This window comes from Drosophila pseudoobscura, chromosome X (genome assembly GCF_009870125.1).
Source record: "Drosophila pseudoobscura strain MV-25-SWS-2005 chromosome X, UCI_Dpse_MV25, whole genome shotgun sequence".
NCBI lineage: Eukaryota > Metazoa > Arthropoda > Insecta > Diptera > Drosophilidae > Drosophila > Drosophila pseudoobscura.
In genome coordinates this window covers 6,321,189-6,345,521 of record NC_046683.1, presented here as the reverse complement: position 1 = coordinate 6,345,521, position 24,333 = coordinate 6,321,189, and the positions used below count along the sequence as shown (strand labels likewise).

Here is a 24,333-nt window from a genome sequence, read left to right as displayed (position 1 = left end):
CTATTGCAATCTCCCTTATGACCACGATATAGGATACAAAATACAAAAGATACTTTTGGATCCACCTTCCACCTTGGGTATTGAATAGTATAACAACTTCAACAACTCAGACCTGAAGACAGTTTCTACATATGTATGTTATTGATGTCAAGTCGCGTGGGACTCGATAGAAATCATCGCAGTAACAAAAATAAGAATAATTTAGTTTAATAATACAATATATGTATATAATTCTGCATTGTCGCAGGCGGAATAGTTCCCAACCTGCTTTCTGTTCTTAATCCGTTGATTTAGTATACACTATCTGAGCCGGCAAACTATTTGAACTATGTATTCCCAATGTATGGATAATTACATATGTTGTTAATCAACTACCACCAAGTCAGCTCGATGGGATGGGATGGGATCTTCACATCCCTAGGAGCCGTACAAGCGACACCACTAATTTGATGTCTTCGTTCAGATTCTGTGGAACCTGCGGCCAGTTTCTTCTGCAGATATTTGGCTAGATTTGGCAGATATTTAACCGACTCGACTTCCAGCAAGCCATACAAACCGAAGAAAGACCAAAGATGTGGTATTACGGAGAAATCTGAAAGGTTTAAGCCTCGTTGGCTACTTAAATGTATTTATCCAAGACAGAGCTGTAAGCTGATATCAACAGATGGGTGGTGAATAGTTTATTTATTGTATGACATACACAATTCGCTTATACACAGTGATGCAGGCCCAAAGGTCAGTCCCAAATCTGCGTAGCATTTGGTTTTTTCGTACCTTTTTTGGTTGGTATTTTTTATATAATTTAGCAACAAACGATAACCAAATGGATGCTTTCATTTCAATTGGTTTTTGTGTCTTGTTTGTTTTTTTTTTTTTTGTGTTTTTGGTTTTTCATCAATCCAAAAAGTAGAAAAATGTTATTTCTAAAAAAATACAGGGTAACATTTAGCTCTCATCCAATTTGTCTTTGCTTTCGTTTACACATATGTATATGTATTGTATATATATAAATATAATTCATATTTAATTTGCTTAATTTTGTTGGTTTTTGTTTGGGTTTTTGTTTTGTTGTTGTTGTCGTAAACTTTCGATATATTTTGTTAATTTTTCTATACTTTTGTGTTTTTTTGTTGTTGTTGTTTGTTATTCTTCTTTTTTGTACAGAGGTTTTAGAGACATAAAAACAGGCGCTATTTGAAACCTTGGAGGGCAAACAGATTGATCATCCTATTCTTCAGAGATATATATGTGTATGTACATATGTTTGTATTTATGTATGTGCTATATAAGTAGATATCAGATCGCACAAAAAGGTTTTTCAAAAGTGACATAGAGACGGCTCTCTATTCGATTGCTTCGAGATATACATGTTTCTTGCGATACCCTGTAGACTTTGCGTGTGTGTGTGTGTGTGTGTGTTTATGGCATACAACAAGGCTCTATCAAAGGCGGGGTTTGCGGATCGAGGAGTCCTGGCTTCAAGCTAACACTTCCACTAACAAATCCGTGAAAACTGGCAACAGTGCGGCGTTCAATCAAAGCTTCAATCAGTGGAGCGGGTACCAAGGGCAGGCACTTACAATAGCTAAACATAAACCGACATCTATCGATCCTACGGATCACCCCTAAATAGTTATCTAAATATAAGTATGTACAACTATGGACTATATTCACAGTTCACGACCCGTCAACGAAGGAAAAGCGCATGATGAGAAAGTGTATCGAGGGAAACCACCATGGCCGGACGTCTTCCTTAAGAGAGAGATAGAGCTTTACTATATCACCGTCGATCCATTATTAGGGAACCCAACCCCTTCAGTATTAAAAAGCCAGTCGGAAAGCGCGCTACGTTTCGCCTCAACACCCGGTGCTCCGATACTCCGTTGCTCTCTTCTCATAGATACTAATCGGACTCTGACTTCCCCTCACATATTGATTCCCGATTCAGTCGATTCCGGCATACACAAAAACATAACGAAACAAACGAAATTATTTCACATTTTGATTTGTGTGTATTTGGTATGCAAAAAAAGTTTTAAAATCAAATATATATATACATATATGTATATATATATATCTCAATGATAATAGTAATAATAATAATAATAATGATGTTGCATAATAATAAAATATAAGAAAAAAAAACACATTAACAAAACAGTTTTGCTCATCGCGGGCAGAAGAAGGGTATAGTACCATCGTACCGTATCGGATCAGATCGGATCGGTTCAGATCAGATCAGGCGGATAGTCTCCACCTGCTCTCTCTTTTTTTATCCGTTGATTTAGTATGTATATATATACATATATATGCATAATATATATGTGTGTTTGTGTATAAACAATAAAGCTTAATGGTTTATAACAATATTTATATATGTATGTATGTACTTTGCTATTGCCGTGTGTGTATGTATATAGATATTTATATGTGTAGAGTGTAGGTTGTGTGTCCGTCCTATCGCTACATAGAACTTTCAACTTGTTTAGACTTAAGCGAAAAACGACAACAATTCGTGCGGCGATTGTCTTTCGCGGGGCATGGATGATCGTGGCGTGGCTGGGCTCGGAGAGGGGGGCCGGGCCCTTAAGCTTAGTTATATAATTATTTTGATGTTTTTCCTCCTCCACACACACCGTTCCCCTATCCCACATGCGCTTCAAAGCCATTCTCGCATTAAACTAAAAAATAATAGTAATAATTAAATGAATCGTAATATTAAGATTTTTGAGCAAACAAAAAAAAATTTTTAACATTTGTTTCATTTGTTTGTGTTTTTCTTTTTGTTGCAACAACTAGCAGATTGGTTTCTTTGACATCAACATTTAGTTTAGTTTTAGTTTTTAGTTTAATTATATAACTTTTTAATGCGTTCTTTGCTTTTTTTGCTAAAAAGGTACATGAAGTGTATACACTTGGGGCGTTCTTTGTCCAGTTCTCGTCCCTCCTCTGTTCGTTAGATATATACATATATATATATATATATTCCACAGATACAGGATTTGTTTTTTTATTTTGTTTTTTTTTTATAGATTGCAGCATCGTTTTAACAGCTCTTTCGAGGCATTTCGGGTATATACACATTCCGCTCTAGGCTCTGGAGGGGGCACAGGGTTCCTGATTTCAACTAAAGTCTGCTTACAGTCTGATTAACAATTTTTTAGCATTTCAACTACGTAACCATTAGAGGGGAGGGGGAAGGGGGATGGCTTACTTAATTAGGGTTTCGCATTTGCTTTGTGGCTTTAACTTACATATATCTAAATATCTTTGATTTAACATTTTTTCTTGAGTGTCATCGTGTTGGGTGTGTTCTAGCAGTATATCGTATATATCTATATATAGATCGCATATCCGTATAACAAAGCAGTTCAAACAATTCTTAACAGATCTCACCATCTCTCATTCAACTTTTGCTAAGGACTCGATTCATAAGGCGCTAAGTGTGTCTGGGCTTCCTGCTTATATACTACTATCTCTCTCTTGCTTTCTCTCTCTCTCTTCGGTATATATATATATTTATATAGATCATATAAGTAGTTTTACATGCATGTGTGTGTTTGCGTGTGATTCTTATTTGTATCGAAAACACCTTGCTTAAAGCAGAAAACAACAAATTCGAAAAAAAAAAATTTCATCATTTTTTGCTTTGTATAAAATTTTTGTTTCTTGTTTTTGCCTTGTTCCTTGTTTTACAATGTTTATGCTTTGTTTCTTCTGCATTTTACAATTTCATGCTATCTTTTTTGTACACTTTTATTCTTCTCTTTTCTTCTCCTTTCCTTTACCAAATATTATGCCTTCGTTTTTTGTTTGTTTTTTTTTAGAAATGTTTCGCTTTCTCTTTTGTTGTACAATTTCTTACTGTTTCTTTTTGTTACAATTTCTTGCTTTTTGTTTTTTTATTTAATAATTATTTGGTTTCTTTGTTTTACCATTTTTTTTTTTTGTTTTGTTTTGTTATTCCTCATTTCATTCTTTTGTTGAGGTTTTTCCTACTTAAATGAATTTTTGTGATTGTTTCCTTTGTCTGTCTGTCGTTTGATATATGTAAACCCTGTCTCTCCCTCTGATACGCTGGAAATTATGAACTAAACAATGAAAGAAGTGCTTGGGAGCCACATTCTACACCACCATTCTATGCAAAATCTTAAAATAATATTCTTCTCAAAGAATTTTCGATTTTCAATTTAACATTTTTCGATTTCTTCATTTTTTTCCTTGTTGTTGTAAAAACATTTTTGAACAATTAAAAAGGATAACAGACTAAACAAAAAATTAAAAAAAAAAGAATAATGAAACAACCAAAGTTGGGAAGCAAAAGATATTTAAAATTATTTAAGCTATAAATTAATTACACTTCATTAAAGTTTATGATTTTTTTGTTTTTATATAGATGATGTGTACAACACGTGTGTGTGTGTGTGTAATCGTACAAAAGAATTGTCAAATATTGATGAAATGGCCGACAATCGAGGACCCGAATCAAGTCCAAAAGACGTTTAAAAACTAAACTAAAAACCTATCAAAAAATAGTCATTAATTTGTATAACAAACACAAGGATTAGAGGAGGAACACACACAATCAAAATAAAGGAGAAGAAAGGGCGAGCAGGCGAGGGAGTCTACTAAATCTTACGACTAAATGCTCTGATTTGAACAATTTGCAATTAGAAAGAGACAACAACACAGGAGACGTGGCCATGGAGGGGACATGCGAGGGGCTGTGGAGGCTAGGAGACGGTCCTCCGCCTGCCTCCGGCCTGGCGCCACATTCACCGCATCCATGCAGATTTCCGCTTGATCTTTGTACGCAAGCCCCGCAGAGGCTTCACCTTGTTCTTGGCCGCAGCATTTGCCATCGTAGCAGTGAGATGTTGGGGCAACATGGCCGCCTGTCCTCCAGCTCCCGTTGCAGCGGGCAGGCAGTGATTCAATCCGGCCAAATAGCTGCCACTCACGCTGCCGTACAGCTCTGTATGCTGTTGGTGCTGCTGTATTTGATGCTGATGCTGATGCTGTTGCTGCTGCTGCATTTGATGGATCTGATGGTGCTGCTGCTGCTGTTGCTGCTGTTGGGCCAACGCCACATTGGCAGCGGCACTGCTGAGGAGTGCCATCTTGCTGCCGCTGCCATTCGTGTAGACAGCCTGTGGCGAGGACGACAACAGTGGCTGGTACTGTTGCAGGAGGAGGTGCTCGTGCTCCTCCTCGAGACTGTGGCTGGAGGGGCGCTTGTGCGGGGAGCCGTGACTGCTTCCGCTGCTTCCGTTGCTGTGATAGTGCGTGGTGGCCACCGACCCGCACTCAACGATGGATGAGCGCGACAACGAGAGCAATGCGTCGACACCATCACGATGTCGCTGCTGATCGGCCAACTCCTCGGGCGTAATGTTGTGGCTGTGGAGAAGAGGGAGCAGAATTAGGTTGATTAGTTTCAAGGACCCCACGCATTAGGAGACTCACTTCTCCTCGCTGCTGTCGTAGGCCGCATCGGAGCTGGCGCAATTGCTGTCCGATCCACCGCCGGCATTGGCCTGCGCCTGCAGCTGAAGCTGGGCCGGCGTCTGCCCCGCCAGGACATTGCCATTGGTGAGTGGGGTGGAGGCGCCGCTGTCCGCATTGCTATTGCCGCCCGCGGAATAAGTGTGATCCTCGCTGGGAGAACTTGTAATCACTGGGGCCCTTTGAGAGATAGAGAGAGAGAGGTAGAGATTACAAGATCTGTCGGATTAAGTGATCGTCTTAGGGCTTACCCATTTTGAAAAGACTCAGTGAAGGCCTTTGGTCCGTGTTTGAGGAAGAGCATGGCCGCCGCAGCATGCACATCGTCCATGCTGTCAGCCCCGCAATCGCGGGCCAGTCGCTCAAAGTTAATGCCATCTCCACTTCCATTGAGGCCAGCAGTAGCCCCTCCGTTTCCCACATAGACGTACCTGCCACTGCCACTGCCACTGCCGCTGTTGTGGTTGTGGTTGCCAGCATATTCGCCGGAAGCATCGTCATCGAGGACATCGCTGAGGAGCAGCTGCTGGGTGGGCGGCCCACCATCTTCGCGGATTTTGCGGAAGGCCTTGGACAAATAGGGAAACAGCTTCGGATCGACTCGCGCATGACTGGCACTCCCTCCTCCGCCAGCGTTTGATGATGGACTGTTTGGCATGGCGGCCGATTGACTAGCACCACCATTGGCGAGCACCAGGCCATTGCTTTTTGTGGGTGTGGCCAGTGTCACTGGAGCCGCAGAGTTGCCACAGCCCATTCCTATTCCATTGGCGGAGGCAGCGGCGCCGGAGGCAGGCGCTCCATCAAGGCCATCATATCCACCGGATGATTGGGGCGCCCCTTGCCCATTGGGACTCTTCAGCGACGTACTGATCTTGTCCACCGCTGAATTCGGGAAGAATGGGCCTGACCGATTGAGGGCCTGAATGAGATTTTGACGCTGTTGCGGCTCTACGCGCCACAACGAGCCCTTGCCCATATTGGGGGCTTTCTCCACTTTGACGAAACTCTTGTTCAGCGACAGATTGTGCCGCACACTGTTCTTCCAGCCATTGGGGGCCGTCTTGAAGTATGGAAAGTGCTGGACAATCCACGCATAGATCTCTTTTACAGGCAGCGCCTTCTCGTTCGAACCCTCAATGGCCATAAAGATGAGTGAACTGCAGAGAAAAATACAAATCAAATTAAGATCGAATCCAAGAGAGGATCGGCTTGGGTCTTACCTAAAGCTATATGGCGGCTTGTTGTTTGTATGCACTAGTGGATCATATGGCACATTGTTGGGATGCTTTTGCTTTTGCGGTGTGTTGCCGGCACCGGCACCACCACCACCACCCGCACCACCGCCACCGCCTCCTCCACCGTTGGTGGTGTTTGAGGAACTGTTGGCGTTGTTGCTGTAGCTGCTGCTCTTGGCTGCCGCTGCCACATATTGGGGCGTGCTGGTATGCATCCTGGAGTTCAATGTCATGTCGAACTCCTTCAGAGAATCCTCATTGTCGTAGCTGCTGTAGCTATTGGGGCTTCGCAGATTCAATGCTCCATTAGATCCATTATGACCCCCCATTGTTGCATTGACGGCCGTCGGTGGCGGCGACACAGAAACATGCATGCCACGCTGCTGCTGCTGCTGCTGTTGCTGTTGCAGGTGCTGCTGTTGTTGCATTGGCGTGGCATTGGTGTAGTAGATGCTGCCGCCTCCTCCCAGAGTCGCCTCCGATGGTGCCGTCGAAGCCCTGCCAAAAACCAGAGAGAGAAGGAAAGACTAATTTTATTGATTGCCACCCTAGAGGCAGAGATCCATGAGATACTAACATGACATGCGGCGTTCCGGTGAGATGATGCACAAAACTATAGCCCGTCATGGGCGAAGTACTGATCAATGCCGTTGGGGTAATCAGCGTCGTCTGATCGGGCAGGTGCTGTCTGTTGCTTTGGCTGGGGTTGCTGATGCTGCAGGGCGTTGTCCCAGCTCCAGAGAACTTTACCGTTTCGTAAACGGTCGTGAAGCTGTTGGAGGCCTTGGGCCCTGGACTATTCCCAGCGCCATTTATGCCGGCCGATGATCCATTGACCGACATGGACAGGGCGGAGGTTGAAGCGGAGGTGGAGCTGAGCGATGAATTGTTGGAGGATGCAGGCGAACTGACGACCGTCACCGTGGAGGCCACATGGCTGCTGTGGTCCACATGGACGTTCATCTTCTCCCGCAGATATTTCTTGTGCGGATGGTGGGTGGTGGTGTTGTGGTGGTTGATATTATTATTCGGGGAGCACGGTGGGGCGGACGAAACAGAGACCGTGGCCATGGATGTAGGGGTAGAGGTCTTGTATGTTGTTGCACCCGTCCCATTGCTGGTCACAAAGATCTGTTGGGGCTGCTGCTGCTTGGCGGGCGAAATGGTGGCTTGTGCTGATGGTGTGATGCTGCTGTTGCTGCTGCTGGTCACCACCACAGGCATGTAGCTTGTTCGTGTGGCCGTCGTCGTCGTCTTGGTGGCCTTGTACTCCACCACTGTGGTGGTGCCGCTGGGTCCCTTGTGCACTGTCGTGGTGCTGTAAACGCCCCCGGGCGTCCCCTGCTGGTCTCCCGTCTCCGGAATATCGCTGCTGCTTGGCGGCAGCTCCTCAATGAGATCGCCGACAAGGCAGACTCCCCCCGCCGGAGCCTTGAGGGCCACAGCCGCTGCCCGTTTCGCCTGCGATGCGGCCGTTGTGGAGCCGCTGCTCGTGACAATCCCCTTGATCAGATTGCTGTCGCTCAGCCACGACAAGGAGCGCAGCTCACCATCGTCCGCTCCTGCAGCGGCAGCGGCGGCCAATGCGTCTGCCGAACCCATTTCCAGGGGCTCGGCGGCTAAAAGAACAATATTTCCACCCGTTCCAGAGCCACCGGCACCACCGCCTCCGCCCGTGGACATCGCGGTTGCTGCAGTGGCACTGCTATCGTAGGCCGTGAAGCCGCCGTTGTGGTTCGGTTGAATGACGACATATTTTGAGCTGGTGGCCTGCATGTTGCCACCTCCGTGATGGATGCTGCCGCTGTTGCTGTTGCTGTTGCTGCTCGTGGTGGCGGATGATGCTGATGATGATGATGCTTCTGTTACTACGGAAGATGCTGTTGATACTGGTGCTGCTGTTGATGCTATTGCTATTGCTACTGCTACTGGTGCTGTTGCTGTTGCTGAGGTGCTGATAGGTGGGGGAATTATGTTGCGGTATCCATGTACGCCACTTGTTGCCGTCGCTGGCGCTGCTGTCGTCTGTAATTGGCCCCGCAATTGGCCAAGATCCCGCGTGGTCAGCAGATGTGTGGGATTATCTGTGGACATGCTGCAAGAGAGAGGTAGAGAAGAAGGTTAGTGGGGAGCTAGCATACACTTAAGCGTAAGAATTTTTTTACAGAATGGTCCGAAATATATATACATTGATCCCATAAGCGAAAGGACACATTCGATTCGATGAGTATCACTTAAAATCGTACAAATAATGGGAACATATCACCTAAATCTTTCCATTTTAATTGTTATCCCAGTTTAAAGGAATCTCTTAACTCTGTAAAGCCTTCTCAAGGTCTTAATAAATATAATCTTCTGTCTCACATTTGTTTTTAGGGTTCAGAAAATATAGTTAGGCTCATAGACTGACTCATAGAATATCTTTTGAAATTTTAAATTCGAAAATGATCAGATCATCAGCGATCGTGAGTGCTCACTCATCTGTATGTGGAAGATATTGTCTCACCGTTAAATCTGAAATTCTTTGGAGAAATCACTTCGCTTAGATACATTTCAGCAAGTATTTTTAGCCATTTTGATGATATAATGACTGATTGACGAAATTATCAATCAATGTTGCTGCATTTTGGGGTAAGCCAGTCAGCAAATGGATGTCGTGAGCATGACTAGACACAATCGATTGTTGTTGTTTTTGTGGATGTTGCAACAAACGTCCTTCACAGAGCATTGATTGCCTACTTTGCTGCGCATTGCTGCACGCATACGAGTTTACGCGAGTGTTCTCATACAGCGGCGGGCATAGGAATAGTACTCCAAGAAACACACAATTTTTAGACACACCACAAGATTCAGATTTTATTATAGAAATGTAGAAATGATTATTCGATTTGTGATAGGATCGGCAAATTGCCAATCACGTCGATTGCTCCACCGAAAACTTACTGTATTTTCAACTACAGTCACGCCAAAATGCATAAGATCATTGTCATTCTCACTATTACTTTTACTTTGCCCGCGACTGTATTCTCTATTCTGCTGCTCTCCCACTCTCGCTATCTGCGTCTGGCTATCTCTGCTGCTGCTGGTGCTGCTGCTTCTCTCTCGTTTCTGCTGCTGGCATTTTATTGCTGCTTTGCTTGTTTACGCGTGTTAGCTTTTTGTGCCGTTTTATGACGCGACGGCAGCAACAACGTCGGCGACGTCACCCACTACCCCGCGTCGCATCGCATCGCAGGCAGCAAATTGCGCGCTCTGTCTGACTGCTGGGTTCCACCTGCCATGCCCGCTCTCTCGGACTCAGTCACTCCTTCTGCCTTCTGACTGCTGCCCATGCCTGCTGGCTCTGCTGGCATGTGTGAGTGATTAGTGGATTATCTTATCAGCAGTTTTCATTTTAGTTTCGTATTTCGTGTGTGCATTTCTGCTTTGGTTATAGTTTTTTTCAATGCTTGTATTCGAAGAGTTGCAAATAGAAGCAAAAACAAATCTAACTGAAACAGCAAAAAAAAACTAAAGAGAGAGAGTCCAAAGATCATTCCTTCATTCATGCATTCATCCCTACTACATTCATTCTCTTATTCATACACGACGCATTTAACACCGACGGTTTTCGCCATTCTATTCCTTTGTTCATCATTAGTACGTTCTATACCATGCCTTCCACTCGGTCTTAAGGAATTTATCATTATTTATCTTATTCCTCAACAATGCCTTCGAATTCATTCCCTCACGCCTTCAATCAATAAATTACACGTACCTCATACCCTTTATTCATCCAAAAATTGAATTCATCGAATATTCATTCACCCCCCTAAAGCGCAGTTTGCAATTAACTTGAATATTCATTTGCCCTTTTTGGGCCAACTTTTCTGCTGTTAGGCAAGCGGCGGCACGTTGTACGGTGAGGGGTGGCAGCCAACAAAGTGTATTATTATTTATTGATTTTCAACAAACACGAGATATGTATATGCCCATATGTATGTACATACAAAAACAACAAAAAAAAAACACATTGAAAAATGTCCGGCCAAGAAATTTACTTTGACATGCCGTTAGTTGTTCTTCTTCGTCTCCCTGTCCTCTTTTTGTTTTGCATGTGCAAAGAGCAGCGACAACAATAAAGCGCGCCACAACAAACGAGAAAGAGAATGAGAACAAAACGCACAAAGCAATAGCAACAGAGAAACAACATTAAGAAGAGCACAAAAACAAATAAAAAGCTTCTCTGCCGCTACCGCTGCCTCAGCTACTGGCACCGACGACGACCTCCAAAGCTGGCGTCGCATCGACGTCTCTCCCACCTTACAGTGGCGTCTCAAATAAATAGACAAGGCCCTGAAAGCAACGCTGCGACGCAATTTTTCCATACCCTTTGCTGAGCGGAGTATTTATGGCTTTGCAAAGCAGAACAAATATACAGAACTTTCAATCATTAAGCCTGCAAGTGTATCAAAAGCTTCGGCCTCTGAGGCTGGCCTTCCTTTTACCGATTTTCGAAAGTTTTCGTCGTTGTCTTGGCAACATTGCTGTTGCTGCTACTGCTGCTGCTGTGCTGGAAAAACAACAAGAAAACAAGCGGCAAAACCAATACAAAAAGTATAAACAATTTGAAACATTTTTGCACGACAATAGAAGGAGGGGCAGGTTGAATAAGAGAGTGAAAGGTGTTCTCCGAGTTGCCTATTTGTTGACACGTTCTCTCTTCTGCGTTCTTTTCGTATTGGGGCAACGTTACACAAGGAAAAGTGTGCGAGTTTCACGAGAGCGCTCTCTGAAAAGGCCTCACCTTATATTTTATGCACTTTGGAACAACGTGGTTTTTGTGAGGGCAGGCCAATGCGAAGAGCAGTGTGTCTGTGTGTGGGGTGGTGTGAAAACGTGAGGTGGAATGGGATCAGAGTGCTGTGTGCTGAACCGGGGGGGGAGAAGTTATGGCTATGGCTGCCTTTGACATAATTAATTAGCAAATATGGCCGCTTATGGACAACAACAAAAACTTCAACTATTTGTTAGGCACACAAACACAAACAGACACACACACAGGCAGCCACACAAACACAAGCACTGTGGTACCCGCTTGCATGACGTTCCGATACAAATGCCGCCACAGATACACTTCGCTCTCTTAAATTCCGAAACACACAACTCTCTTTTTCCCTCTCTTTGGCATATGCTCCGTTGTCCATCTGTTTTGTTTGTTTTCCAAAGAGAGAACGAGCGAGAGAGCCTTTTGAGCCGCTCGTTCTCTTCTCTTCTGATTTGGTGTTGTTTATTTTTTTACTTTTATCTCTCTCTCTTACTCTCCCTCTCTCTCTTTTGTTGTTTTGGCTGTTTGGAGATTATTAGGGGACGCCGTCGACATCTAGTCACATTTTCGTTCTAGAAACGTCAAATGTTCTGTGACCCGCAGACCTTTGGGCTGGCAAGCAGTGGGCAAGCAGGAGAGGAAGCAGTGGAAAGAAGAACCCTCAGCAGCTGCTTTAAATGTCAACGGGAGGAGCGCCGCCACCCACAAACGTCAGTCAGTCCATTCAGTGGATAGAATGATGGCATACAAGGATAAGTGGGCGCGCAAGGATGAATGCGAGTCTGAGAGAAGGACAAGTGTGGGGAGCGGGGGGGAAGAGAAACAAGGAGAAGGAAGAGGAAATGAGGCAACACTTGCATTTTGGGGGCACTCTTCTAACGGTAGCTCTCCCCCAATTAGCCAGAAAGCAGTAGAAACAGGCAACAGCAAGCAGCACATGGTGGTAACTGTACCTGAGCGAGTGTGCTGCATGCTAAAAAAAAACAAAAACAAAAATAAAGAACATAAACAACAATCGCAAATGAAACACCAGCCGGCCAGCCACTGGATGAGGCCGTTGCTGACGATGATGTTGAATGATGATTCATCCAGATATACACACACACACATAGATACATACATATAAACACCGATATGGATATACGTATGTACACATGTAGATAGATATGCATACACATACGCAAGCATCAAGTATATGCTATATAATGAGCATTCTAACAGGGGGAGAGCCACTTTAGCTGTAAGCCACCAAAAAGCAGGCAAGTAACAGAGGCACGACTTGCAGATACCCCCCGGCGCCACATGACGTGGGAGCTGGACGAAAGTGAACTTTGACCTTAAGGACATACTTACAGATGACTTCTTATGGTAAGAATTAGCGTAATATTGATACCCTTTCAACGGATTTACCATATAGCAGACGAGAACTAAAACATAGGGATATGAGAAGAATGACCCACAGTGAGTGCAAGAAATAACGACTAGTCATGAGCGAGAGATCTTGCAGAAATAGTATACAAAATACTTTCGTTATACACTGCTTACACTCTCCCGTGGTCAAGCAGTAGCCACGCATATCATACCCTGTGCTATCCTAATACCTGGCGATATCACTGTATAAAATACAAGAAATGCGTGTAATCATCGTGCGACTGAACATCCTGCCCCGCTTCAACTTCACTTCACTTCACTACTCTTCGCCCGACCCCTCCCCTTCGACCCTTCGGCCAGCATGATTTTTGTTGTTGTGAAAATTGTCGCCCAATTGAGATAGAGAGGGAGTGAGAGACAGAGACATACAGAGATGGATGTGAAAATCTATACAGAGAAAATGTTAAATGAGTGGCTTCCTCTTTAAATAAAATAAATAACAGCGAATGTAAAGGAGCGTGAGAAAAAATATGATTAAAAACAACAAAATAAACAAAAGAGCAAAAGAGAGAGAGAGAGAGAGGGAGAGAGATGTTTTTAATGCCGGCTTTCTGGTTTTTTCTGCTTTTGTACAAATGAAACAAATTCAAAGCCAAAGCAGATATGAATTTGAATTATATTTTAATTTCATTTGGCATTTGTTTGTTTTTGTGTTTCCCTTTGTTCTATATAAATATTCAAACATATAAAACCAAAAACAAAAATTATTGCCACAGCTTTCCAAACATTTCATTTCACGTAACAACAAAAGAGAGACTGAGCGAGAGAGAGAGAGAGAGAGAGAGAGAGAGCTGGCGTGAGAGAGCGCCGAAAAGCTTTCGCATACTTCCGGCCATCAAAAAGATAACATGCAACAAAAAAAGTGAAATAGCAACCAAAGCAGCCAACAAAAGCGGCAGCAGCAACAACAACAATAAGGAGAAAGAACAGAAACAAAAAAGCAAAACCAAAAACGAAACAAAAATCAAACGGCAAGAGAAACAGCAACAACAGCTGCTTAAGCATTTTTTGAGAGAACTGCAAAAACTTATGGCGGCAATCAATGCTCTCTCCGCGCGCTCTCTCTTTGTCTTTCGCTCCCACTCACTCTCTCTCTCGCTCTACGGCACTCTCTCTCTCTTCGTATCTGTCTTTATGCAAGGCTTCGATGAAATATAAACAAATATTTTTGAAATTCATTTCACAAACATATATTTCGTGATAAGTTTTGTTAGATGAAGGAATATTTTTACACAGTTTTTCGTTTATCTTTTTGTTCTTCTATAAATTTCTCTCAGATATTGCATTTTTTTAAAGGACACTTTTCTTTGGTTTTACCCTTAAATATTCAAGAACTTTCTCAAGACAACAGAAACAGCTAAGAAGAAGCGGAGGGGGGTTGGGGGTGGCGAGGTAGTACAAAATACGATGGCGACGAACCACGCGGCGTATACGTAATGCCCTCTGACGTATGCCTGTTTTCGCTCTCACTCTGTCTCTCTCTCTATTTTTGCCCTGCACATTACGTATACGCCTCAACGAAAAGCGAAGAAGAAAAACTACAAAGAACGTACATAGAAGAAACGGACAAAAACAACAAAAACAAACGCCGATCCAAAATAGGATACCAAATTCCTCTGTCCTTTCAAAAAATTAAGGAATAAACTTATATTCGTATATGTATTTCCTAATAAAACAAAGGGAAAAAACAGTAAAAAAAAAAAATACACATAAAATGATCAGAAAATAAAATAATTGGAAAACGTGTATATATTTTTAACAACTAAATCTATGTACAATAAAAATGACCATACACGCAAAGAGAGCAAGAAATAAATAATACAAATACATGTTTATATACATATACAGTAAATCATATATGCATGTCTGTACAAACACAGAGAAAAAAAAAACGCAACAAGGCCGCTAGAAAAACGCTTTTGGCGTTTATAATTGTTGCCCACTGTTCCTCTCCCACCCCACTACTACATCCACCCCTCCCCACAATCTTTGCATATATTTTGAAAAACAAAACTGCTTTTCACGCGTTCATTTTAAAGCGAGACAAAGCATGGCTAGACAAAGAGAGATAGGTAGAGAGCGACCGAATGAATGGGCGGGAGAACGCAAAGAGAGCGGCGGCAGCACTTTTAGTGTGTCACACAAGTCAAATCCCCCGACTCTTTGCTCCCCTCCCCCTCCGCACACCGTCATCAGCAACGTGTAGTGGTGGCTTTAAAAATAATTATTCATGATTATGATTTTATTATCACTTTTGAGCAGGATTCCACCATCAAGCACAGTGGACACTCGTCCGCTCGACAGCTCCTCTCCTCACCAGTCATTCCAACAAAGAGCAAAAGTTCTGGCAAGCTTTCACTGTACTTTTATTTGCACACATCACAGTTGATGTGGAATATGGAACTGCTTGGCTTGGAGTACACACATGGCTGGCAGGCAGGAGAGAGAGAGAGAGCGTAAGCGAGCGTGCGAGAGCGGGGCGAGGCGAGGCGAGCGTACGACGCTGACGCTGACGCTAACGCTTAACGCTGACGTCGCTGTCCAGAATTTCAACGTGGTTTTTCTTTGCTTCGTTGTTTTTCTGTTTGTTTTGTTTGTTGCTGTGTTGTTTGTTGTTTCTTTGCTCATTAATTGTTGTTGTTCTTTTTATGCTTTGCCGCATGCCATTTAGTAGCTTGATTATGAAATCGTATCGCATCGGGTATTATTATGCAAAAAAACTAAACTAAAAAAACACTTCAAAATGGAGAGAAAAAGAATTTTCCAAAATTAATCATTCTAATCTCTGCATATGCCTTTGCCCCAGCCCCCCCTCCACCACTCTTTACAACACTCTTTATTTGTTGTTTTTGTTGCTTCTTTGCTTGCACACACACACACACACACGCACACCTCTACCTCTACGTTTACTCTCTATTGCTCTCTCTGGCTCCACCATTTCTTCTGTTCTTCTGTTTGCTGATATTGCCGTTGTTTTACTTCCACATACCTCTGCTCCTGTTCCTGCTTCTGCTCCTCCTTCTCCTGCTGCTTCTACACCCATACAAGGCGTTCTACTGCTTGTTATGGTTGTGCTGTTCACTGCTTGCTGCTTTTTTTTTCGACTGTTTATGCTTGCTGTGACGACGCGCTGCTTTCAACTGATTCTGTTGTTTCTGTTGTCGTTTCGAGGGATGTGCACGTTTTTATTAGATCTCGCTTTCAATCACGTCAAAAAAAAAAACATTTATACATAGATTTTCCAGATGAAAATTATCCGCATTTCGTTGTGATTTTCATCATAAAGATAAAGCTTGTCATCATTCACACTCAGTAAATCTCAAAAGAAAAACCGTAAATACAATATACTTTTAGTGTTCATTTTCTTTGGGTTTTGTATTTTATTTATTATTTTAGTTAATCTCGAACCGTAAGGCACGCGAGCAAGCAATCGAATGAAGCAAGGCGGCGGCGAGTGCGGCCGCAATTTTCAAAAATTCCCCCAATACCGCGTCTGTCGCACTCATACTCTCGAAAGCACAGACAAAAACACATACCACGGGGCGCTGTCACAGTGTGTGTAAGTGTGTGAATGAGGGGGACAGAGAGCCGGCAAAAGCAAAATCATCGTAAACAAGATTTGTAGACTGGGATAGAGAGAGAGAGATACGAGCAAAAGAGAGAGAGAGAGAGAGAGAGCGTGTGTGAAGCGTTCGCGCATGACATTGCCATTTATTGAAAAGTGAACCGTTCTCTCTCTCTTTGTACCTCTCACTAACCTTTTGGGTAGCACAACATAAACAACTCTCTCTCTCTCTCTTTGGTTTCCCCCCCTGCTCGCTCCTCTAAGCACTGCTGAAACATAAACAAGGACTACAACAAAGAGGCAGGCACAACAAACAGCTGTTTGGGCTAGGCTTCAAAATAAGTCATCAAAAGCTCTCTCTCTCTCTCTTTGGCCGCACAGTGAGTCACAAAAAAAAACATAGAGAATGTTTATAAATAAATAAGTTGCACAGCAATTACGATTATCATTGCATTTCAACTAAATATGATAAACCATTAAAGAAATTATTTAATTTTCGAGTACGTACCCTCCTCCCTGGGCAAAACTTTGTCGTTTTTTTGCATAATCAAAAACAACAGCAACAAAAACCTAAACCGGGCTGTGCTTGATTAATGCATAATTAAATTAATTAAAAATCAACATCGGAGGAGGCGGAGCTTTGATCGAAATCTCAACCAAAATGAGGCAGAAGCATTAGCAACATGGTAGACGGCAGTTAGCCGAAGCTTTTGATACCCTTTTCCACTTGCCATTTGCTAGATTTCATGGACTCTGAGACATTACGTGGGACTATTTGTTAAAACATCTTAAGAGCTAGAGATATGCTCCACCATTTGTTCTCATGAAGAATATATGTATCTACATATACACCTAATAGACTCCTTACACACATATTTAGTCAAAAATCATCATACACTCTTCAAGGGTATAACAACAAGCAAGCGACACCGTCCCCGACATCGACACGTGCGACAGCCACACACTCAGCGAGCGAGCGAGAGGGGGTATAGTGAGGAGGTCGCAGCAGAGCAGGCAGGAAATACAAGAAGCCGAAATTCACACACACACACACACACACGCACGCAAGAGAGAGAGCGAGAGAGAGAGAGGGAATGCAGTTGTTGCCGTTTAACCATATTTAATTTTAGCAAAGCAGCGGAAAATTGAACAACGACGGCATTGTCGCTCGTATTTGTTAAAAATAAAAATAAATTTATACCATTTTTTCCCCCCCCTACTAACCCCCCTGTCACGACTTCATCACCCATGCCCATCCATGCCGCCGCACGCACAAAGAGTGAGAGAGCTACCAGAAAGAGAGCAAGAGAAAAGCGCAGCAAAGAAAGGCAAGGCATGGCAAAGAGCGTAAAAATGAAGTTTGCCGGCTTTTTAGATGCGGTAAAAAGAGCGAAAAGAGAGGAGCAAGAAGCAGAAGATGATATAGGAGACTGGAGGAGGCGGAGAAACAAAGTAATCTTTGGCGAACCGTAAAGGATATAACCTGTATAACCATTGCATTAGATGGTCAAACATAGAACTCAAATCCCCTTTGATTCTTAACCGAGAAGAAATTTGAACAATTTCTATGACTACGGGCTTCAATCACTAAAAGAGCACGACTCTTGTTCATCTTATCTTTGGGCAAACAGAGTAAACCTCGAATAAACAGAAGCATTCAACAAATACAATCTATATCCACTCGGAAAACGATCCTAGTCCGGTGCATGCCATAAGGTTCGTTGCTTCTTTCACTGTGCTACCACCAACATGTGACCAAAACTGTAGTACGTTCTTCATCTGTACATGTCATGTGGCTTGCATGTGCATTTAGTATGCTGTTGCTTTGGCATTTAAGTTTATCCGATGCCCTGCTCTGTCTGACACACTGCGTTACGCTCTGCCACACACACACAAAAAAAACCCTGTTGCCAGGCGCACTTTCTTTCTCTATCTCTCTCTCTACCCATCTAAAGCGCTCCCACACACACGATATACCCTAACCGACTCTCGTACCTTTCCAAGTGATTTCGTCTCGAAGCTAAAACTGATCATTAAAATTTCAATTTCAATTGAATTCAACCAAAATAAACACATCGTGTGTTTGTCTCTCGCTCTGCCCGCCTCTCGTCCAAGCATTCTCCTTCTATAGAGTATGTAGAGTCTTCTTTTGATTTTATTTTTTACTATAAGCAATTACACAAGGCATACACTCGACTCTCGAGGTATCGTGTCTCTACTACAAGAACAACAAATTGGGTCAACCGCAATTAAATACAACTAAATATAGACAAAGCACATTTTCCTCGCAAAACGAAACCAAACAAAACAAAAGGGTAAAGCAAAACATATACAAGGCAGAAAAACATTAATAAATGAGAATAATAAATATGGAAAAAAGAAAACCCACACGCACACACACACTCACACAAGTGTGGACACAAAGCGTTGTTTACTCGGTTCTAAGTCTCAGGGGCTGATAAGAAAATCAGAGAGAAAAAGAGAGAGAGAAACGATCATCGTTGCGTATACGTAATATACATAGCTAACAAAAAAACCAAAGAAAAACTGAGTAAATAACAGAGTAGGAACAAAAGGAGGAGTACAAGATTGGAGAAGGAGTTTATCGAGGAGGGAAAGAGCAGAGTCAGCAGTATTAGAGTCGAGAAGAACGCGAGAAAGTGATGGAGAAGTGCGAGAGAAAACAGAAAAGCAGTACAAGAAAAGGAAGGAATGACATGACCAAAGGATGAAAGCAATTCCTGGCTTCCTATCCGCAAAATCTCTGATTTCTCCTTCGCTGCTTTCTCTCAGATTCCCTCTCCCTCTCTCTCTCTTCGTCCACGCAACAGTTGCATTGTCAACACACAAAAATGTCACCATCAACTTGATAATCTATAAATTTAACCACAAATTAATTTCTACATTCATTTGTGCATTCGTGCGTGATGATTGAAAACTCTCAACAAACAAAACCAAGAAAGGAAAATGAAGAAAAAAAAACGTTTGATTGCCCCGCTGCCTTATAAGTTTGCCAGGGTTGCCCTTCAATCAACCCAACTGAAACCAATTGACAACCAACCACACACACACACACACACACAAACATACAACCAAAAATGCATACATGAACAGAAATGCGATAAACGTTTCCCACTAATTAGCACATTTTGGAAGCAAACGCAAATGTTCAATGCTGCACCACACTCAAAGAGCACCCGACTGACTGCATGTGAGTGTGCGTGTATTTTTGTTAAACATTTAGTTAAATAGATGAATTGATAATTGACAGAAATAAGAGCAGAGAAGAGCAGAGAGAGAGAGAGAGAACAGAAATAGTTGGCAACTAGTTATGACACAGCTTGAACGGAAAATAATCAAGGTTTGCATTTTAAATAGGGTGCTCTTTGTGTATGTATTCGTATATCATTTTGATAAACAGAAAAAAAAAACAGCTGTGAGAACAATTGTAATTACTATTTATGAATAGCGGCGCCCGCCTCCCCATACATATGTATCCACAGCGACGTAGTGGTCAGAGTCTCCTCCTCACGAACTGACGTACGTAACACTCTAGCAATAGATGTATTCATTCGTGCATACAGTGTTGTTACTATGATTTGTTCGCCCAGTGATTACAGGACTGACTGTCGGCTGCTTCTACATCTGTACACATATCACCAATGACACAGTTGTCGCCTGTACCAGACATGACCGCCCTAGCTATGGCACTGTAAACGCAACATTTTTTTTTTTTTTTACTTGTTACTCTGCCAGCACTTTCCTGCCTCTCCAGGGATATCATTCAGAATCTTGCCTCTTGAGCTTCAGTCGCCTGTACTGTGAGACTTACTATGATTCTGCTATCTCTTTCCTCTTCATTTGTGTAACTGTTAACGACAGGCATCACATATCCCTTTTTTGGAACTGTAAACAAACTCTACTGCTTCATCCCATCCTGCCGTTCTGTTGCTCTGTTACAGCTATAACAGGCCGGCCTCTCTCTGCACTGCAAGTGTTAGTCGTCCACACTGTTAGCTCATCTTTGATCAGCTGTTACTGCATTTTCTGTTGCTTTATCTACTGCTTCTTCTTCTTCTCCTTCTGCTGAGTTCTGCTCCATTTTCTGTTGTTGTATAACAACCAACAAAGTCGTCGGCGGGTACTGAGCAGGGGCAGGGGCAGGGCAACGGCTGTCGTCGTCTCCTCTCCTGCTGCTGTTGCTACTTTTAAGTTTTTTGTTTGCATTTTGCGCACTATTTCGCTGCTGGTGCTTGTGGTTCTGGTGCTGCTGCTGTCGCTGCTGCTATACGCGGTATCTTATCGCCTCAACCACACACAAAGTGGTCGACTGACTTGTGTTCGCATAGTGCTTAGTGCATACCCATCTGTGTCTGCATTTGTATTTGTTTATAGTTACACGCACACGTTTGAGACTATCTCTCTCTCTCTCTCTCTGTGTGTGTGTGTGCCTGACAATGTACAAAAGTGTACATAATTATTTTCATTTTTTATGTAATCAACAAACAGCGCCTCAGTTGTCGTCGCCGTCGCAGTAGGTCTTATGCCGATGCTTGGGTTCTGTTCTCAAAAAAAGCACACACACACATAGACGCACGACACGCGCACACGCACACGCAATGTGCTCGCGAGGTGCAAAGCTAACACAAAATTTAGACTACCTTGAGGGGGTCGGTCTTTCTGATACCCTTTCAGATTTCAGATCGATGGCTGTGTTATTCTATTCACGACTTTAATCAAATGTGATTCTGGAGAAACGTCCTTCAATACATAGCTCTTCTTCAAGGGTATCGAAATCTATGAAAGGCTAGAGACTGAGAGCAATAAAAAAAAAAGTGAGAGGTGGGAACGGGAGAGATCCAGAACTTTCAACGGAACAAACGCCGGCTTGCGTGATTCTTAAATAAATGTACATACCACCCCTGCAAGCACACAATGTGTCGAAAATGTTCCGACCCGATATTCAATTAGTTTTTAATCCACCTTACCCCGCACCGAACACCGCAGACCATATAGGGCCTGCCTGGCCCTGTCAAGGAATTTCAATTTCCAATTGGTTTTTAAGTCGGAAATTGCCATCAGACACACACAAGCAGCACACATGCATAGCTTTTGACGAGCTTTTTGAAGTTTCCAGTATTCCATTATTTTGTTTGTGTTTTTTTTTTTCGTGTTTCCTTCAGCATTCAATTGCGTTGCATAATCGCTGCTGCTCTGCCACCAACGCTGCTAATTGCACAAATACAATGCCTGAGCAGAGTGATGTGGTAGGTAGATTGAAGAAGAGCGGTAGCAGAGTCTCACGTGAGCTTCGATCTGAACTGCGCGCCTGGCTCTGCAGCTTTTCTTCAATGCAATAAAACGAGGAAAAGAAAACTAACAAAAAAGAGAAAGAGAGGGAAGTAGTAAGTCAGGCAGGCGCAATGGCGAGGTCGCTTTATCAGACGAGGACCGCAGCCGAGGTAGCGGCAGCAGCCTAACAATTAGCGTCTCTGCGGTAGAAAGAGGGGGAGGCAGCGACGGCACACAACAAAAAATGATACCGATCACAAGCTCTCACGACGCCAGAACGGTGCCTCTGCCCAACGACGCACTCACTCTCTCCGTCGTGAGAGAGTGTGGGTCTATGTGTGTGTGTGCAGGGGTAACAGGCCAACACAAAAATAAAACAACATACAGGCATGGCCATCCGAATATGGACACCAGTGTTAAATTGTCAAGAGTATTAATTTTTTTTGGTGGACCGCAGAGAGACCGCAAAAGCAAACGAATGTGGATAAAGGGCACTCGAGACGTTTAAGTTTAAACACCAAAACATTTCTTAGCATGGTTCCTATATTTGTGCACACCATTATAAGTCGCCTCCTCGCTACACAACAAAAACACACATTTACCGTATATACATACATATATGTATGTATGTAAGTTTATTCGCAATCCACAGAAGAAAAAAAATGTATTGGAAATTATGCGCAGCAAATAAATGTTTATAACACGGCCCTCTCCCTCTTTCGACGCTATTTTTTCGAGTATATCACAAGGAAAATATGTACGTCATAGAATTATTAGAAATCTGCAAGAGCATGCGGGTGACGTGTTGCGTTCTCTTTAGCACCTCCCCTATCCTACCATCAGGCGTTTGCATTTTGCTTAGTTTTTGTTTGTTGGTGATTGTTCTACCTCGTGCGGGCAATGCGACAAATGCAGTACGGGGGGCGTCACAGGAGCAAGAACAAACCACAAGGCAGACGCGGGGGACCCGCACACATACCTACAACATACGCACTCTGGTGACACACACAAACACGCACGGGCAGAGAGGGACAGATAGGCAACACTAAAAATATTTTTCGATTCGTCGATTTCGACTGAAACATTTAGTTATACCCTTTGCATAGAGGATATAATGATTTCGTGAGAAGACAGCATTGACAACTTCTGAACATACGATTGTATATTTTTGTATTGGAATCAACGTATCGACATATGTATCAACGAAAAAATAACACAAGATATTGTGGAAAAAAAGTTAATTTTGAAGTTAATGGAGATTAATCTTTTAACTGGCGGAACTTTTCGCTTTAACCCATGAAGATATTAAAGGGTACATACACTTCGATGCTCTAATCTTTGAATGTGAAACCAGCACCACGTTGTTGTCGTTATCATGTTCTCTTCCTTCTCTCTCCTCTTTTGTTCTCTTGTTTCTTTAAGTTTATCTGCATGTGTGTGTGTTTTATTTTAAAGCTTTTTCGATTTGTTTTGCTGTTGCGTTTTGTTTGTATTTGTGTTTGTTGTTGTATCTGTTTTTTTACTGTTGGTCTTTTTCTTTTCTTAATTTTTTTTCTCTTTTTTTGTGGTTTTTGCTTATTTTCTTGTTGTTTATTTTGCACTCACATTTTGTTTTTGCCGCCGCGCACGCACTTGCACAGCCTGCCTGCCTGCCCACTCTCTTTCACTCTTGCACTCATCGTCTCGTTGTAGCCCACACTCTTCGCACTTGCTCTGCCTCGTACTATACTTTTTGCCTTTGGGGCCCGTTGTCTCTCTTTGCATTTGGAGCTGGTTGCCTTACGTTTGATTTCTCTCTTAGCTTTTGGGGCCGCTTTACACTCGCGCTCCCTCGCCAATATGCATCTGCTGGCGGCACTAGCAAACTTTTCGCTAATTTTGCGGTTTCTTTCTTCTGGTTTTTTTCTGTTGTTGTTTTTTGGCAAATTACAGCACTATTTTTTTTGTAACTTTTTTGCAAATGTCACAGTTACACATTTTTGGCACTTGTAAAAAAAAATCGTAATACTAAAAACAAGAAAGAGATACATATATATGGATACCTACTCAAGTTGTTATTGTTGTATGACAGCGGTGCGTTTGGGTGCGGACATCAATGCAAAAAAATTAGTTGACTGCGTCGTTATACTGTTATTTGTATTGACTGCGTTTTGTTTGTTGCGTGTACGTTTGTGTGATTGTTTATTTGCCTTGGTTGGATTTTTTGGTCTGTTTTTGGGCCACCGCGCTCTAACCACGTCCGTTGCGCTGAACGGCACAATGCAAAATGAACACGAGACGGCCGCGCAGTTTACAGGGTAAATGGCTGTGGCTGTGGCAGTGGCAGCGGCAGCAACTATGTAGCAGCGGCAACAGCAACACGAAGCAGATACCTAAACCAATGCAATGGCAACGACAAGGCCTACCAATAAAGGGTAGGGCAGTCCGCCAGGGTTTCAGTTTTGTTCCAGACTTATCAGATGGAAAGGCAATCGCGGCCTTACCTTTTAGTTAAT

General features: G+C 42.9%; 1 protein-coding gene across 4 annotated transcripts; it reads right to left on the bottom strand.

Moving 5' to 3' along the window:
* Positions 1-2,460: 2,460 nt before the first annotated feature.
* On the bottom strand, positions 2,461-24,219 carry CHES-1-like (Checkpoint suppressor 1-like). 4 transcript variants are annotated; one of them, XM_033385581.1, is made up of 7 exons: positions 23,885-24,219; positions 23,444-23,823; positions 7,321-8,838; positions 6,729-7,241; positions 5,757-6,665; positions 5,467-5,685; positions 2,461-5,400 (listed from the first exon to the last, which is right to left on the bottom strand). In XM_033385581.1, the coding sequence occupies exons 2-7, from the start codon at positions 23,515-23,517 to the stop codon at positions 4,776-4,778; spliced, it is 3,858 nt and encodes a 1,285-aa protein (XP_033241472.1). In that variant the 5' UTR covers positions 23,518-23,823; positions 23,885-24,219; the 3' UTR covers positions 2,461-4,775. The 4 variants fall into 4 exon arrangements, with proteins under 4 accessions (XP_033241472.1, XP_033241474.1, XP_033241475.1 ...); XM_033385583.1 differs by lacking the exon at positions 23,444-23,823; XM_033385584.1 differs by lacking the exons at positions 23,444-23,823; positions 23,885-24,219 and adding an exon at positions 23,159-23,262.
* Between the last annotated feature and the right edge of the window lie 114 nt (positions 24,220-24,333).